The sequence below is a fragment of the Rattus rattus genome, chromosome 1 (genome assembly GCF_011064425.1).
Source record: "Rattus rattus isolate New Zealand chromosome 1, Rrattus_CSIRO_v1, whole genome shotgun sequence".
NCBI classification, from domain to species: Eukaryota; Metazoa; Chordata; class Mammalia; order Rodentia; family Muridae; genus Rattus; species Rattus rattus.
In genome coordinates this window covers 131458917-131477940 of record NC_046154.1, presented here as the reverse complement: position 1 = coordinate 131477940, position 19024 = coordinate 131458917, and the positions used below count along the sequence as shown (strand labels likewise).

Sequence of the window (19024 nt, the reverse complement as noted above, 5' to 3'; positions counted from 1 at the left end):
TCATTTCCTCCCACCTGAAGCTTTGCTTCATACACACATTGCCAGTTACAAAGTCCAGCTGAATTTGCCTGATTTGTTTTTTTCCCCGAATCCTGTTCATTCCATCGCTACTTCAATCCTTCTCATCTTACAGTTTATGAGAAAGGGGGAGCTGCTTCCCGATTTTCTTAGTTTGTCTTTGCTGCCCAAATACATCTTGTATCCACAGTTATATTATGTGGTGTCATTTGTTGTACAAAAGGATTCAAAGTGCTCATGTTGGGTAGATACTGAGCTGCATCTCAGGCCCCGAGAGTCAGCTTTCTCAAATGTAAATTGGGTTATATCACACTTTTCTTAAAAACAGAAAATGACTACTCACTAAATTCTTGACTCACAAGATCCTTCACAGCATGAACCAAAGCCTGCCTTCTACTTGGCTCACATGCTAGCTTCAACCACTTGCTCAGTGTTAACCACTTCACGGTTCCATCTCAAATACTTGTGGAGAGCAACTGTCATCGTTTTATCAAGAGTCCTTTCTCTGTCATGAACTCTGAGGGCAGGCTCCGTTGTCTGTGTTACTCTCACATCACCCAGTACCTGACACTCTACAACAGACCCTCGGTGACCACTGTGGGATGAACAGTTTAAAGTTCATGTGCATGGCAGGCCAGCTTTGACTATCCCAACAGGAGCACAAACCCTCTTGCTCTGACTCCTTATCCTACAGGTCTTGGAGTCCAGAAGACAGCCTGGCTACACAAGCTGATACAGAGCCTTTCCCATGCTGCTGCTGAGTTACTGCAAAAGTTAAGCAGAAAACCTAAGCTCTACTTCCCTTTTGTCACAGTCAAATGGGACTAATAACAATGCCCAGCTAGATAGAGGTATGAGAAAAACTATACATGTAAAAACTTAAAAATGTGCCTGGTGCACAGTAAATATTCAATACATGTTAGGCAAAATAAATTTCAAGATTAAATGATAAGTGTACTGGTTGGTTTTGTGTATCAGCTTGACACAAGCTGGAGTTATCACAGAGAAAGGAGCAGAGCATCCCCTGAAGAAATGTCTCCAGGACACACAGCTGTAAGGCATTTTCTCAACTAGTGATTAATGGGGGAGAGCCCAGTCCATTGTGGGTGCTGCCACCCCTGGGCTGGTAGTTCTGGGTTCTATGTGAGAGCAAGGTGAGCAAGCCAGGGGAAGCAAGCCAGTAAGTGACATCCCTCCATGGCCTCTGCATCAGCTCCTGCTTCCTGACCTGCTTGAGTTCCAGCCCTGACTTCCTTTGGTGATGAACAGCAATGTGGAAGTGTAAGCTGAGTAAACCCTTTCCTCACCAACTTGCTTCTTGGTCATGGTGTTTTGTACAGGAATAGAAACCCTGACTAAGACGAGAAGTAAACTGTAAATTTAATGCAGTAAAAGGTAGAAGAATATCTTTTGGTGTTGAGATGGACAAGTTTTTTAAACGAAATAAACATCATATATATAATACACATAACATTCATATGACAGTGTGGAACTTAAATACTAGATGCTAACTATATATTGACTGTTAAAGATATGGATAACAGGTAGCTCATAAATTTACATAAAAGATTTCAACTGGATATCAAAAAGGAGATTAATATTTTCAAAGGACAAACTCTTTCATTTGAATAAGAAAAAGAAATCTAACAGAAAAGTGAGCAAGAGATATAAATAGTTCACAGAAAAGGAAACCTAAACCTTTAAAGTACGAAAGGCTGGAGGTCTACATCTGGTTTCTGTCAGCCTGCACTGGAAGAAAAAAATAAAGATAAAAATAAAGGCTGGAGAGATGGCTGAGCAGTTAGAACACGTCCTGCTCTTGCACATGTCCACTCTCAGCACCCCTCTCTCACGACCCTCTATAACTTCTGTTCAGGGGACCTGGTGTCCTGTCCTCTTCTGGTTCCAGGCACACATGTATGGCACAGGTGTACATGCAGGCAAAACGCCATGAAATGAAAAATTGAAAGTACATGAAAAATAGAGAAAATAAAATCAATATATGCCATTATACTGGACAAATCAGCCAGGCTGAAACATACCAAGCAATGGCCAAGACAAAAATACGAATGGTGGTGTGGATGTGGATGGACTGTGGGATCCTGAAACTTGGGACTAAGTGAGCTTGCATATATTCTATGGCCTCAAAATAATTTTCCTAACTTAAACTCCAGAAAAATCAAAGGCAAATTTCTTCTTCATCTTCTAGCTGTATCTTATGAGAAGGATCCAGAATAGTCAAAAGATTAAAAAATTCATTTAAAAACAAACGTGTACCTGTAGGTCAATCATGGGGCTCCCAATGCGCCTCTTCCATCCCGCTGTCTTCAAGAGAGATGATAGCACAGCCAGCCCACCCAACACACCCAAGGCAATCTAGAACAGAAGACGCAAACAAGAGAGGAGAACATTCAGAACTCACTACTTCCTCTCCCTGGTACCGAAACACCACTGCAAATAGAAAGTGAACAAATCAAACATGGATGGGGAGGGGCTGCAATGACCTGGAAGCTGAATGAGATTCCAGTGGCTACGTCTGGGGGAAACTGAGCAAGAAAAACGAACAGCAAGGGAGTATAAAATCACCCACATTAAATATCCACGAGCTCATATTGACTTAAACAAAAAACTGAATAAATCATTTGTGAGGGCAAGGGTAAAGCTGTTTTATAATAAACTTCCAATTTATAAAATCAGAAGAAACGACAGAGATAAAAACACGTCAGGCAAACACCACGGTGATGTTTTCTGCAGACAGGCATCACCAACGGGCACCAGCATTAGAGGGCAGCAGTTGTGGAGGCGGCTCAGTCAGCAAGTGCTTGCTACACTGCTGGGTCCTCAGAGCCCATATCACACCCATCAGTGTCATATAATTGCAGTCTTAGTGCTGCAAAGGCAGAGACTGAGGACCTGAAGCTCGCTGCTTGGCTAGGCATGTCAAACCTGCCAGCTCAAGGTTCAGTGAGAGACTCATCTTACACACACACACACACACACACACACCCTTTGACTCCAGGCACTGAACAAGGGCTGATGTGTTCCTATAGAAGATGTGACAACTGGGGTTGGGGATTTAGCTCAGTGGTAGAGCGCTTGCCTAGTAAGCGCAAGGCCCTGGTCGGGTCCCCAGCTCAAAAAAAAAAAAAAAAAAAAAAAAGAAAAAAAAAAAAGATGTGACAACTGAAAGCAGTGTAGGATCAGAAAAGGGATAGACATGAGCATGTAATCTGTAATGGCAAACAAACGCAGGGCTACGCCACTATTAATTGCCCGGTTACCATCGCTGTATCAGAAGGAAGCCAAGACACTGTGCACAGAGCAAATCTGCTTTCACAACTTTACTTCCATCCGCACAGTTTAAAATTGAAAACGATGGAAATATTTAATGAGTAAGAAGGTACTCACATCTGTCTGAACAAATGCATCTCCTTGATTCATCTCATATTTCACTGAGAAGGAAATCTGGGATTTAAAAGAGAACAGACCGATCATACTACAATTCAACATCATACACCCGTGTTCATAACAATGAACTTGTACCTGGAGTGCTATTGTTTAACAATCACTATGGTGGATGTTAGCCCTTATTCGCAGAGAGATATGCTTTTCTGAGAACTTTTACACTGCACTAAGTCTCTCTCTTGAACGTGCACAAGAGGAACGAAAGGTTTCTTAGGAATGGAGGTCTCTGGCCGTAGTTCAAGCCAAGCTAATTATAGTTTACTTCCAGACAGGCTTTTGTTGCTGAGAAATATGACTGACCTTGTGTCACAAATTTATCAACTAGCTAAACAACCATCCCCTAGGGCAGAATACTCAAATGTCTGAACAGGAATCCGTGGACTGCATGGTATTAAGATACAAGAGAAAATGTTCACAGAGACTGAAGTGACCATCACAGGCCCTGTATGGGTCTGAGCGAGGTCCTGCACATGTTATGGTCGTGTAGCTGAGTGTTCTTGTGGGACTCCTAACAGTGGGAGTGTGTGAGGAATATCTCTGACAACTTTGCTTATGCTTTTTCTTCTTACTGTGCTGCCTCATTCAGCCTTGGTATGAACATTTGTGCCTGCCTTTTTAAAAGGGAAACTGAGGAGAAGTGGATCTGAAGGAGAGGGGATGTGGGGAGGAGCGGAGGGAGGGGAAACTGTAAAGACACAAGAGAAAGAACCGCAGTCTGAGAGGTGGGAGAGGCAGTTCCTTTGGCTTTCCAAGGGCTACAGAAGAGTGAATTCCGGGAAGGCCAGTGGAGTGTAGAGTGCAGTATCAGATGTAGAAACACTAAGGTAAAGACGGCCGACCTTCGTGAGAGATTTTCAGAGAAGAAAAATGCCAAGAGCTGGAGTGGAAGCAATGGGTCGAATGGTTGGACAATGGAAGGGAGAGAAGCAGTGCAGGCTGAGGGAAGCTCTGACTGGCTGTTAGTTGCTTCAGTATGTTTTTAAGGTGGCGCACCCAAGAGTTTTACAAGCGAAGGGTCTCAGAGATGCCGGCTGAATATCAGCGAGGGGAAGGGGCCTCACACAGGCGCAAGGTTAGCTGAGGATGGGAAAGGACAAGCAAGACAGGAAACAGAGCGGAGTCCTTTCTTAGGCCTTAGAGAGGAAACCCAGGGGAGCTCCTGTTGGATGGCCGACCTGCTTGATGGGGCAGGAAGTGAACCCAGCTGCTGAGGCTACAGAGGGAGGGACGGTGCTCAGAACTCAAACACAGCTTTCGTAAGGGCTGTCATAGGAATGTCAGAGGGCATAATTACATTTTAATTAACACGCACTGTAACAAAATGATCACACAACTGCGTATCTTGCATTTACAATGAATCTGAGATGAGCTTCATCAAATCAAGGTAGTTCATTACTCTAAATTTCTTTTTCTTCTTTTATCTTTAGACTTTTATTTATTTATTGTACGTGTGTGTGCGTGCGTGCGTGCGTGCGTGCATGCATATATGTGAGGGTCAGAGAACAGCTTTGTAGTCAGTTCTTTCCTTCCGCCATTAGGTGTTCCCGGATGGCAGCCATGCTGTCCGGCGTCTGCCGAGCACCCTTGTTTGCGGAGAACCCTTACCCACAGAGAAACCAGCTTGTGCTCCTCTTTCATTTCTTATGTTGCAGTTTCTCAAGGCTTAGATTGCAAATTGTGGGCAATACTAATATTTAAAGAAAAGAGTGCTTGCATTAAAATAAGTATACTTACTAGGAAATTTTAATCCAGGAGCCTTTTTTTTTTTTTTTTTGTTCTTTTTTCGGAGCTGGGGACCGAACTCAGGGCCTTGTTCCCTAGGCAAGCGCTCTACCACTGAGCTAAATCCCCAACCCCTCCAGGAGCCTTTTTTTGTTGTTGTTTGGCATGTTTCTGGGTTTTCTTCTCTGGGGCTAGTGTATGTAACCCAGTGAACAGAAGCTGACTTGACCTAATTGGCTTTGGTACTACAAATGAGGAACAGGTCTCATGTAAGCTGTATTATGTCCTTCTTTTGCACTGGTTCTCAGCCTGCGGGACACTACCACTGCAGGGGTCTCATATCTGGTTATTTATTTCCAACTCACTACAATAGCAAAATTAGTTATGAAGTAGCAACAAAAATAATTTATGTGTGTCTGAGAGCCCCACCTGTTAGAGAGAAAGCTATCCATCCACACAACCTGAGGGACTGCATTAAAGGGTCAGTGTTAGGAAAGTCAAGAACCACTGCTTGTTATGAGAGCCTGGTCACAAACAGGGTAGGAGCACTACACCAGCTAAGCAGCGTAGAAGATTAATAATAAAGGGAACAGCGAAGAGCAGAATGATAGAAATCAAGTTATTGGTGATAAGGAAGGCTTATCTCCTACTTCACATGTCCCAGAGGACAGGCAATCTCCAGTGAATCTCCAGGACAAAGTAGAGCGACGGGATTTCCTATTCCACTCTGTCCCTCTCTTGTTTATCTGTCCTCCAAGCAGGAATGCTCTCTCCTGGGGACAGACCCGCGGAGGCACTGGCCATGTGTGACCCACGTTAGCCACGCTTTTTCTTTGGTACAGCCTGACTTTTGGAGGTCTGAGCTCTCCATCTTGCAAAGGTGGGTCCTCTGGGACACAGACAGCCTTCACTCTTCAGTGAAATCAGGGCTGCAGGTCCAGACTTCACTCTCTGGTCCATCTCAGTACTCCTAGTTACAAAGCTGATGATTTTCATCTGTCTATCTGTTAAAGCATCTCTGCCGGCCACCCCTGGAATGTTGAGCTCACGTATACCCACTGTAATTTCTGAGTTGCTGGTTCGACCAGGCAAGGAAACAAAAAGCAAATGATCAGAAAAGACAGAGGCAGATGCTATGGGCCTCAGTGTAACAGGATGGTAGGGATGCTTGGCCACCGGTGATCCCTCCACTGAGACGCTGAAAGAATGGCTCAGTGGTCAAGAGAGCATACTGCTCTTGAAGAGGACCTGAGTTCAATGCCCAGGTCCCAGTTTGAGGAGCCATCCTCGATCCACCTCACTCCAGCTCAGTTGCAGGGGAACCTGACAGCTCTGGCCTGCATGGAGCCTGTACTCACTCGCTGCCCCTCCCCCACTACACACATATACACATAATAAAAAACAAAAATTCCATTCACTATTGCCTTTTAATATTCTAATATTAAAATAAGAGCTTAGCTTCTCTTTCATTAGACACTGATAATTAAGATTGAGTATATAAACAAAGGGATTTGTTTAAAACTTTAAAATATATCACCTTTGACCATGATAAGCTACAACAGCATTACAGTGACATTTGCAAACACAAGGGCACTGACGGATGAAGAACTCACCTTCACAGACTGGCTATGAGCATTTTTGATGTCAATGTCACGGTAGGCAATGGTGAGTAAGGGAGTGTAGATGTTTCCATTCTTTGTGTTGGGTACAAGGCGTACGCTGTTAAAAGAAAATAAACTCAGACTTCTAAATATATTTAACCCCTTAGGCATATATTTATCATTCTCTTAATTTGGTATAGGCTGTCTTGATATTTTAGTAAGGACTAGGGGAGGCTCAGTATAAACTAAGAGTTAAACCACAGCTCATTCTCATTGGTTAAAAACTTTAACACAAAAGTACACTCCAGGAGACAAGCACTAGGCTCTGATAGATGTGAGATATATATATCTCCACTGAAGCGCTGTGAGACACACACAGGAACATCAGAAAGAGCTACACTACATGGCACCTAAACAGAAGCAGATAAAATGTGGTGCTTCAGATAAAGATGAATCTTTACCAAAACACACGACACATTTAGTTTTGTTTCGGGAATAACTTGGCAGCTACGATGCATTAGTAACATATAGTTAGTGAGCCCAAGAAGAGGAGGCCAGCACCGCCTCACCGAGGACAAGTCCACCCTGATTAGGTCTGATTTCATTTCTGTTAGGAATTCTGCAGTGGCTGGTGAGCACGTTAAAGCACAGTGCAAATGGGTGTCAGCATGGAGTACAAGGAGGCTCCCACGGTGCCCAACCCATAAGCTTACTATGAGAGCAAATGAACAGCGAGAAACGATGAGTATGAAGTGCTCTGAGAGTAAAACCAGTGCAGTCGCAACATACGTTAGGACATGCTAGGACACGCAAGGACACGTTAGGACACGCTGCAGAGGGCGGTTCAGTCAAGATCCACTATTACATGTTAGAGAGAACACAGGCTGCGTGGTGCCACGCTATAAGGTGGGGGTTTTTAGAACGAGAGGGATACTGGCTAATCTGGGTCAATCTAGACTCTAGATTCTAGACAGAGAGCCATGAAAGGAAATCGGGTTGGAGAGGCTGAAGACACTATTCCTAAGCTCTTACTGAAGTACCACTGCAGCCACTGATATTACCTTCCTTCCTCTCTCAGCCTTCTGTCTTCCCCAGGTACCGAGAGGTCAAGAACATGAATTCGCACAAGCTCCTGAGGGCGGCTGGTATCAGTTTCCAGCTTTATCCTTTAACCTTTGCTGGACTCTGCCAATCTACTCATATCTAAGGAGAGCTTAGGTGCTGTTTTGGCTCAGTTTTCCCTATTGTTTCAGTTTGATGATGACCGGTGAATACCTTCCTTAGACTCCCACATCTACATAGTCATCAGGCAGCTTTTACCTTAATGATATCTGGGTAGCAACTCGAATTACTCTTGGCTGATTTCCTAGGTCATTTTCTCGTCCACTTACTGCATCCACTAAGAAAATGCGCCGAGTCAGAAGCCACTTGCTGGAGCTACTGTCTGTTGTTATAAAAAGAGGAAAAGGCGGCATTAGGAAAGCTGTGATCAAACTGCTTCTGAGGGCACTCACCAACACTCACTGAAGAAATCAACATTAAAACCTTGTCTTTTGTGTATGATGGCCACATAATAAGAAACTGTCAGCCGTCTCTGCTCCTTGCCTAGGTCACATTTTATAGCATGGGTAGCAACAAAAGAGATTAGTTTGTCTCAAAAGAGGGTCGGAAACAGAGAAGAAAACGTCTCAGTTCACAATTCTACTTGTTATTCCAGGGATATACTCTCAGCAAGGGAATGATATCTTGAAAATCAAATTAATAAACGGCCTAAAGCTGCAGCAGTTTTACTAGTTGATTGTACCTTGGCTCATACTGTATAAAATTGTACACTGAAAGGATCCATAAAAAGGGAGGTGGAGCTGCTAGAAAGATGGCTCAGCGGTTAAGAGCACTGGCTGCTCTTCCAGAGGTCCTGAGTTCAATTCCCAGCAACCACATGGTGGCTCACAACCATCTGTAATGGATCTGATGCCCTCTTCAGGTGTGTCTGAAGACAGTTACAGTGTGCTTATGTATAATAAATAAATAAATATTTTTAAAAAGAGGATCCACAATCAGCATCATCATCCCTGGTTCCTGAAATGATCATATTGGTTTACATCTATTGATCTCAGCTATGAGAGAGCAGGGGAGAATGCTTACCTTGGTTCACAAACAGTTTATTATGTTGAAGATTGAGGTTTAACACTGGGATAGCCCAAAGGTAATGGTGTTGCGCTTCATCAGTATATTCCAGGTAAATATCATAAAACACAGGACTGGGAAAGTCAGCCAGGAGTTTAGAGAGAGAGATTTCACACTAGGACGTAAAATAAAAATAAACACACCACAACTCAAAATTAGAAAGCATATTAAACTTTCTCTTTTTAACTTTATAAAGTATCTTTATATTATTTGCATGACTTCCAAGAGACTTCCAAATATAAATTTCTAAAAGTACCACTCGAAAAAAAAAAAACAAAAAAAAAAAAAAAACAACAAAAAGAAAACAAAAAACGTCAACCAGTGAAGAACTTTTCTATTTTTAATCTATAACATGAAGAGATTGGCTTTTAGTTCCAATACTAAATATATATCAAAGAAGAGGCTTAAAACCAGTGCTGTCCTACGGGATGAAGAAAAAGATTTTTTTTTGTTTTGTTTTGTTTTTCCTGATGCACAGGACTGGCTCCCTTCAGGAGGGTTAAGCCCATCTCTGACTGTCCCCTACCGGTCTATACTCACCTGTTCATACCAGTCCAGTCCAGTTCCTTTCCACGTATGTATGTATGTGCCAGGCCCTCCTAGCTTCCCAACATCACAAGTGTGGATTCCGCATAGACTCCTTCCTTGCTATGGTCCATCCAACTTCTGCTCATTGCATACCTTGAGTAGCACTGACTCTGCAGTCCTTCTTACACCCCTGAGAACTGATGTCGTATGCCTGTCTAGAGTGTAACACTTGAATAGTTTCCGCCATTCTCTGCCTACATAGCTAGGGTCCTTACTGAGCTGTGAACTACTTCTGTGAGTAACAGTTACACTGCGGTAATCATGGTTTTACACCTATCAGAACATGGACCTGAGGTGACCGTTTTATAATCACCTAATATTACTGCGTCCCACTGAAGCGCAGACACCAAGTTCCTCACTCAGTTGTTTTATGAATCGAGTGGGACTTCATTGAGAAAATGCTGGGTACATCACCCCGTAGTTCACACCTGCAAAGTCTCCCTTCCTGTAGTCCACACTGTTATAAAAAGATGTCAAAACACCCTGTAGGCCACTTCTGACCATAAAATTCACATTCACGGTAGAAAATTAGGAAAATATAAGATATAAAACAAAAATCATCTCTGGCACAACTGTCCAATATTAATCAATAAAAATGTTTATTTTCCTCCAATGACTTTTTCAGGAAGGCACTGTTCACTGGGGTTTTGTTCTGTGTGTGCACATACAAGACGTTAAGAAACATTTTTATGTGCTATGTTACCATTTGTACCATACTGCAGTGTCAAAGTGAAGAAAGTCATGGCAGGAAGGAGAAGGGGAGTCTGGAGGCTGGTGTGTGTAAGGGGAGGTTCTGATACTAAGGTCTCCTTCCTTATTTGGTTCTTGATTGGTCAATAAAGAAGGCCAGGAGCCAATTGCTGGGCGGGAGGTACAGGCGGGATTTCTGGGTCGCAAGAGGAAAAGGAGATGCAGGGAAGGAGAGAAGCGGCTTTTCTGTCATGCTTTGGGGGGAGGAGGATGCTGCAATCATGTAAGGCCTCGGGGAGAGACAGGGCCTGCAGCCTCAGCTATGGGCGGGTGGCCCAAGACACTTGGCAGGGCTACTTGGAACAAGCCACTAAGTCTAGGACAGAAGGAGGGACGGAGATAATAAATTGGTAAGGGCACGGATTTCCAGGCAGGAGAGAGTTGCCCCCAGCAATTGTGCCTCGTGGGCAGGTTGTAAAGCAACAGAGCGGTCTGTGTGTCTTTTGTCTGCAGATTCAAGGGTTTTGGGTGGAAGCTGGTGACGAGACCCTGGAACCTGAGGTGGGTAGAGAGAGAGGCTGGCTCAGGGCTGGCAGTGGCCACCCTGGAGCTAAGCCGGGGGTGGGGGTGGGGGTATGGAGAGGGCGGCTGGTAGTGCAGCGGCTCACAGGCAAAGGCGGTAGTGTGTTCTTAAAACTACACACAACCGGATGTGGTAAAAGAAAGAGAAGGAGGCACTGTTGTTTTGTTGGGCAGTAAACGGAGCAGAGCATTACGTCTTTAGTAGCCTCTAAACACAAGGTAGCATTTTACATTTGTTCCGGAGCGCTCAGCAGGGGCGTTCTGTGGAGGACACAGAAGCCTACTGTGCGTGCAGTTGCGGAGCTGACTTTGAAAGTCACACACGGTAGAATATTTAACTCTGTAGATGCTAAGAAACTCTCGTCTTCATCAACATTTAATGTGTCCGGACGATAGAAGATTTATTAATTCATGAAACTGTTCTTACTATTAAAATAATTTGAGTTAAAAAAATTCACCTATCATTCCAGTCACTTGAATGAAGGGAAATACAGGCTGTCTAACAAACAGAGTCACACTCACGTTTTGCTGGTACGTTGTTCCAAAAGAATATGCAGCATTTAGTCTTCTCTCGGTGTCTGGACAAAGCTTTGATAGAGAATACAACTGGTAAGTGTCTCTCACAAACGCCTTTGCTGGAAGAGCTCTGCGGCTTCCATGTGAACAGATGCCCTATCTTCTACTTTTTTAATGTATGAAGGCCTCAAAAAGCTAAGGACGTATTAACAGTTTTAATATTGGCAAGATGGCTCAGGAGGTAAGGGCACGGTCCACCACGCTTCAGTCTCTGGGACCAGAAGGAGAGAACGGATTTACACAAATTGTCCTCAGTCCTTCCTACATGTAACATGTATGCATGAACACACACACATGCGCACACATGCACACACGTATGCACACACACACACACACACACACACACACACACACTGTAACTTTAAAGTTCTCATTTAAAGCATCAGGAATGCTTTCACTGATTCTCTTCAAGCAATACTCTGTCTGTCTGTTCCTCTACTCTTTGCTTCAGACAAAAATAAAGTACATTAGTAATACCTTAGCGGGACTCATACTTACCTGTAGAACACCACCTTCTACAGTTTGCCATCTGATGAAGTTTCCTCGTATATCGTAGGAAGCAGCAACAAACTTCAGCTTTATGTTTGGGTCAGAGAACAACAGCAGTATTAAGTTAAATATGCTGTGAGGGGACTTTTCATTACTGACTACCTTCTCAATGTTAGCACTGTTTTTGTTGAAATTTTAAATCCCACCTCATTTATTTGAAATTAACCCTACTATCTATATAGTTCAATATACTTTAAACAGGACTGGTGTTTTACAGAAGTGTTATTTTAGGATTTAGGGGCAGCACAGTGGCAGGTACCTTCCTCTCGGATCTGTTACATGAGATGAGTATGGGGAAAGACATAGGACCTCATTCTGGAAAGCTCAACGGTTAGAGGTGAGAACTAGGAGCTGTGACAGTCTGTGACATTCTGTAAGCACATGTGATAGACAGGTGTTTGCATTAGGTGATGAAATGCCTCTTCCCAACCCTCCAAGGACCACCATGCCCACACAATCCAGATGTCTATGCAGCAAAGTGAGACAGCCCAACCCCGCACTCATTTCTATGAGCAGCTGATATTTACATAGTTGAGTATGTAAACTTTGTATGTTTAAGTATGTTTAAATACTTAAACAATATGTTTGCTTTGTTTGAATATATAAAAAATCTTGGAAACAAGTACAACTAGTGACTGTCTCTTTTTTCTGACACTGGGGACTGAGGGATTGAAGCCAGGCCTATGTATGTAGGTCAGGCAGGCGTGCCACTCCTGAGCCCTACCTCTAGCCATAGTTAGTTTTTTATCTTAAAGTTTGGAGATCATGTGTGGTCACTGCTCCCATTGTACAGGGACTTGTACCTGGTTTTGTCCTTTAAAACTGAAATTTGTAGGAAGAGGGGTAGTACTGAGAACTTGAGAAGCCAATCCTGGCTGGTCTCCGTAAAATAGCCAAGGAAGGTTCTGTCTCCTACAAACAATCAGACTCGGCTTAATAAATGGAAGCAATAGTTCATATTATTAGCATTCATGAAATAAGCACTGAATTCACTTTGGAGTATTCCATCAATCCAAATATCCTCACCAGAATGGGATAGAATGCACGCTGGCCCACCCAGCAGAGCTTTCGAAGATGTAGTGGAACAGTCGGCAAGCATCGAATGTAGTCGAGTCATAAGAGTTCATGTTCATCACACACATATTCCCGAGAGCTTGGCAAGATGTCAGGTTGGTGTGAGTCTACACAAGGAAGCAGGGCGCGTTAGCAGGGTAAGCAAAAGTTAAAAGAAAATTGTCTCATTTTAATTGTATCAAATCTACCAATTACTTTATATTTTACTTTTGCCTTTGTAATACTTTTTCTGTAGCTCAAGTAGACAATAAACTTTTAAGTATTTGTATTTACATGTCTGTGGGCTTTGCCTGTGTCTGTACCATGTTCATGCTAACAGAGGCCAGAAGGCTTCGGTTTCCCTGGGATTGGAGTTACAGATGGCTTTGAGTCACCATGTGGGTACTGGAATCGAACCTGAGTCCTTTGCAAGAGCAGCCAGTGCTCTTAACTACTGAGCTATATCTCTAGCCACCCCCCCCCCAGAAAAACTCAATACTTGAAGAACAATAACAATTTTAATTATAAATTTTAGGCAAAATATTAGCATGACTAACTGAAAGAAGCACAAATATATAGAGAATGACATTTTAAAGAAACTATTAGAGGAAATAGTTACATTTGAAGGAATATCGTGATTGTATGTTACATCTGAAATAGAATTTATTCCACTTTGCTTGAATAAACAAAATAAGATCATTAGTTGAGTTTAATCACTCACATTTCTTTCCCAGTTTTCCCTATCTGGAAAAAAAAATAAAAACAACAAACCAACTCCACTTTGTTATTCAAGTAAAACACTTTAGAAAGAACTTCTCTTTCTCCCGTCTCATGTCAGACTTGTTAGTGAATCTTGTTCTCAGTCTCCATAAGAGAGGCAGGGCTCGACATTCCCTTATTTCTCCAGCCCCATCCACACCCATGCTCTCCCGCACTCGAATCACTTTAGCATGACTCCAGGTGGTCTCCTGTTGTTGCCCGAGCAAATGTATTCTTCATGCTACAGCGACACTTTCAAAGCCTGAAGGCAGTCTACGACCTTCTCTGTAGAGATCCTCCTAGGCCTTCCTGAGAGCCGCCCACTCCCTGTAGCTGTGACTCTGCCCTCATTTCTCCTGCTCACTCTGCTCGGCCTCTCCTACCTGCTCCCAGCTTCTTAAGTGTGCATGTGTGCACGCATGCGCGCGCGCGCGCACACACACACACACACACACACACACACACACACACATACACACACACTGTTCTTTATTCTTTATTCTGACACATTGTCTTACTACACTATCATCAGCCTGACATTTATTTTGGACAAGTGTAGAGGAACCATAAGTACAGTGTGATTACGCATATGAGGGAGCTTTTCTGTCTTCTGAATGTCAAAGCTGAGAACAGGCTTGGCACATACCATGTCATCTGCTTTTTACAGGACACTCACTTTCTCCGGACAGTAAATTACAACTGTGATGGTTTGAATGAGAACTGGCCCCATGAACTCGTATCGTAGGGTCCCAGTTCCTGAAACTGTTTGGGAAGGATTAGGAAATGTAGCCATGTTGGAGCAAGTGTGTCACTGAGTGCGTGCCTCGAGGTTTCAAGACTCCTTGCCATTCCCGGGGCTCTCCCTCCTTCTGCTGCTTGTAGAGTAGGAGGTGAGACCTCAGCGTTCCTGCCATCATACCATGCCATCGTGGACTGAAGGATCTGAACTGTAAGTCCAGTTAAAGGTTTCTTTTACTGTTACCTTGGTCAGGGTGTTTTTGTTACAACAATTAAAAAGTAAGTAGGACAACAATCAAATGACCCTGGAGACAGTCAGTATATGTAAACTGCCCAATATCTTAAGTGTTCTATTTCAGTCCAACGGAAAGTCTTTATTCTTCTTATAGAACATGAATATAAAGGTGTGTACTACTTATAAAATATTTATGTAAATTAAAAAGATACTACAGTTCATCAATGTAAAATTTTAAAACATTTAAACTTACCCAGCATGCAGCTGCTGTTGCCTGCAAATACTTTGTAAACCATTCTGAGTTTGATGACATGCCCTATAAACAGAAAGGTGAAGACAGGTTCAGATTCAAAGGAAGATTCCTTAACCTTATTGTGTTAGTAAGACATCAATACATACAGTAACTGAGAAATGACCACTGTTACTGCCTTATTGTTATTAGAAAATAGTCTACTGGAATTTTAAAAATGCTAATGAATGTCTTCTACTATTAAAGCTGCATGACAAAATCAAGATACTTAGACAAATGATGACAAAATATGTACACACTCCTAAGATACGCATGGGTAATATCGCTAATACAAAAAATAGCAAAATGATAGAGCCTGACGAACGCTTAGTATATACTGACTTAGGATTATTATAAGTGTATTAAATTGATGATCACTAAAAATTAGAATATATGGGAAAGATGGGCTCTACAGAGTAACATCTAACATCTCCCACAGTGGTGCTTTATAAACAACGAAGGACATGAGAACAACCTTTGGAAGGTACTAAGGTCAGAAAACAGCTGATCTAACCAGAATCACCAGAAGACCAAGGCAGGCATACATGTTTTTGTTTTAGTGAGACAAGCTTCTTGTAGCACAGATTGGTCTCAAACTCACTCCACAGCCACCTGTGACCTTGGACTCCTGATCCTCCTACGTCCACTTGCAAGTGCTAGGATGACAGAGGTGTGTCATCAAATCTGTCTTCATAACTGATTTCTGAGAGCTATAGCTATAAGCCTGGCCAAGACTCAACACTTTAAGATCTACCCATACATCTTGATAAAAACTGAGACACTGAGAACACATGAGTAAGTCACAGATTAACAGAGGAGACACAAGCAAATTATCTGGGGTATGGCATCACAGCTATAAAACACATTTAAAATAAAACCATGAGGTACGCTTTTCATCTCATCAATACGGAAATTTTCTCTTTTGAGAGAATGAGTAAATGTGTAGAATAAGGTTGAAACACACCACACACACACACACACACACACACACACAGTTACACTCACACACACATTCACACACATGCACAAATGTTTTCTGTCAATGAATAAATGTGAAAGGTTGTCAAAGGAAAGAAGCACAAAAGAGCTAGTAAAGTATAACCTCTGAAATTCTCCTCACACCATCTGTGGCCATACCACCCTGACTGCGCCTGATCTCAGAGGTTAAGCAGGGGTGGGCTGGGAGAGTCCTTGGACAGGAGAGAAGTTCTCAAGAACGCAGTACTGGATTACAAAGGAGGACCTGGAGCATTTGGGTAAACACGCTAACGTCATAGCAGCTGTTCAAAATTAAGAGTTTCAGTGATGGGCCAGGTAGAGAGGCACTGTTTGCTCTCTGACAGAATGTAAAGTGCTGAGTTGGGCACAATGTGTTTTCTTCAATGGCTTTCTACAAAGCACACATTGAATGTAACGAAAGACAGCACCGATGCAGGCTGGGAGTTATCCCACAGATGGTAAGTCTTAGAACCTGGTCTGTCCAGTTCATGAAGGACAGGGAAGATTGAGGGCTTGTCTCACACTGGGAACAGTAAGAAGATAGAACTCCCAAGAGGCTGGCGATTTCAAGAAAAAGACATGGTATTGTGACTTTTTGGACATTTTATTTCAGTTTTAATCATATGAAAAAGTAAATCCATGTAAACTAGTGAGTTAAGGTGTAGAATCCCTTCTATACCGTACACTTTTAAAATGCAGTGCTGAACTACTAAACTCAGGCTTTTAGCTGTTTGCATTTTACAGGAAATTATACATAGATCTTTCTCAAGTTGTCTGAAATTAATCAAAGAAATTCTGAGCAACCTTTCTCAAACAAATACGCAAAACAAAACCAAACGAAACCCCAAAGAACCATACTCACAAGCTCGCCATAACGTTCAGTGGAAATTAAACGTTGAGGAAAATTCCCTGTGTTGCTGAAACATAATCCACCTGTCTTTACAAATTAATAAGAGAAAAAAATCCAATTATAGAAATGTATTATGTATTGAATTAAAAATATAGACTTATCCACTTGATTGTCCTTACCGAAATGTGAGGCTCTGAACACGAACACGACCGGCTTGTATTCACAAATGTTGGTTCGCAGCGGACACACCTGGTCAGTACAACAAAGGTAAAATTTTAAAATGTTAATGAATGACCTGGAACCTGATTTAACTGAGAACGTACCTTCCTAAATGACACATTAGAACACAGAAAGTCAGCTAAGCAATTAATGATGTGAGTTCAAAACATCAGCCTGACTTTAAGGAGTTTTACATCATTTTTGTGTTATAAGGCGAATTATAAATGAAATTGGACCATTTTATTAGGTACACATGTGAAGATGTAGAGAATGATACATCTGAATACACTGAATGGCAAAGATTATAAAGTCATTAACCCACGACAGAGCCCACCAAACTCACATAAAGAGTGCTAAGCCAGTTAGTGTAAGGTTTATCAAATGGGCCTTTCTGGTGTACGCTGAGAACACGAACATGTTTACAATCTCGATAAACCGGCAAGAACACTTTAATCTACTGTCTGCTATTTTCAATTAAGGAATGAGAGTGTGTTCTGGACTAGTTGGGGATTCAGATGGGCTTATATGGACATCAATTAGCTATAACACTGAGGTTGGAAGCAGGCTACTGCAGGGCATGGAACTCGGACCAGGCTTGGGGAAGGACCAGTGGGGCAAACTTATCAGTCAACCCAGGGGAACATTTGGGTTGTTTTAGCTCAAGTCAATCAGAATTTGTAAATAATCTGCTGCTAAGTTTCATAAGGAGATCTGTTGTTTTCTACAATAATTTAGGAAGTGAAGAGAACAGTGCTAAGAAGCCAGTTACCAATTGTATTTCTGAAGAAAACGGAAAATGCTGGACTAGGTATAACGTGTTTATACTGAAGGAACGTGTGTACAAAGGCATGTGCTTATGAATTTGCACGCATGTGGTGAATGTATACATAAGAAGGGAACAGAAGCAATACATCTGGACTATAAATCTGTGTACCTAGTCATGACAACATTTATTAATATCCCCTTTGTATTGCTTTGAATATCCTCCACAGGGTTACATATTTGAATGCTTAGTCGTCGGGGGACAGAACTGTTTGGAAAGGATTAGGTGTATGTAGCCTTGTTGGAGGAGGTGTGTTGCTGGAGGTGGGCTCTGATGTTTCAAAACTGCAGGACAGGCTCAGCCTGCCTGCCTCCCTCCCTGCCTCCCTCCCTCCCTCCCTCCCCTCCCCTCCCCCCCTCCTCCTCCTCCTCCTCCTCCTCCTCCTCCCTCCTTCTCTCTCTCTCTCTCTCTCTCTCTCTCTCTCTCTCTCTCTCTCTCTCCTATTGCCTGCTTATCAGGATACAAAGCTCTCAACTCCATGGACTAAGCCTCTAAAGCTGTAAGCGAACCCCCAATTAAAGGCTCTCTTACAAGAGTTATCTTGGTCATCTCCTCTTTCACACCACAAGAACAGTAACCAAGGCATCTTTCAGTGCACAATTATAAAATGGCTTTAGGCTCACAGCCTATACATATTATACTATAGCTTGTGTATACATTATATAATTCCAAGAAGTAGCTGTGTTTTGCTAAGCAATTAGTAAAGTGCTCTGCTCAGACCTTTGCACATTTGCTTTAAGGCAGGACAGCTTATGAAAGCTATGAGATGGAGATTATACTTCCCTTCTGCATACAGGTGACTGCGACTATCTAAAGCCAAACATTCAGAAGGCTAATCCCAAGCTTCCACAGATTTTGAATCTCAGCTCCTTCAATGCCTACACATATTTTTCCTTGGGACATACAGATGGAACATAAAGATAGGATAATATTAATAAATTCAGATTTCAGTACACTACTCACCTGACTCCTAAAGCATTGGGTTTTGTAAACGAGTTTTCATTTCCATCACAAAGCTCACAAGTTGCTTGGGATAACAAAGACCCGCGAACATTTCTTTCCACTGGACAAGACGTAAAGG

General features: G+C 42.5%; 1 protein-coding gene across 1 annotated transcript in view; it reads right to left on the bottom strand.

The window, feature by feature from the left end:
• The window catches only part of Tmem67 (transmembrane protein 67), a 54044-nt gene that overhangs the window by 21594 nt on the left and 13426 nt on the right, over positions 1 to 19024 (bottom strand). The window contains exons 4-16 of the mRNA XM_032905782.1: positions 18907 to 19006; positions 17081 to 17150; positions 16914 to 16988; positions 15017 to 15079; positions 13005 to 13159; positions 12782 to 12890; positions 11928 to 12005; positions 11376 to 11441; positions 8952 to 9108; positions 8127 to 8250; positions 6819 to 6924; positions 3427 to 3483; positions 2296 to 2394 (exon numbers count right to left, since the gene is read on the bottom strand). Of these exons, the coding sequence (XP_032761673.1) occupies positions 2296 to 2394; positions 3427 to 3483; positions 6819 to 6924; positions 8127 to 8250; positions 8952 to 9108; positions 11376 to 11441; positions 11928 to 12005; positions 12782 to 12890; positions 13005 to 13159; positions 15017 to 15079; positions 16914 to 16988; positions 17081 to 17150; positions 18907 to 19006 (1259 nt within the window). The remainder of the gene's footprint in view (positions 1 to 2295; positions 2395 to 3426; positions 3484 to 6818; positions 6925 to 8126; positions 8251 to 8951; positions 9109 to 11375; positions 11442 to 11927; positions 12006 to 12781; positions 12891 to 13004; positions 13160 to 15016; positions 15080 to 16913; positions 16989 to 17080; positions 17151 to 18906; positions 19007 to 19024) is intronic.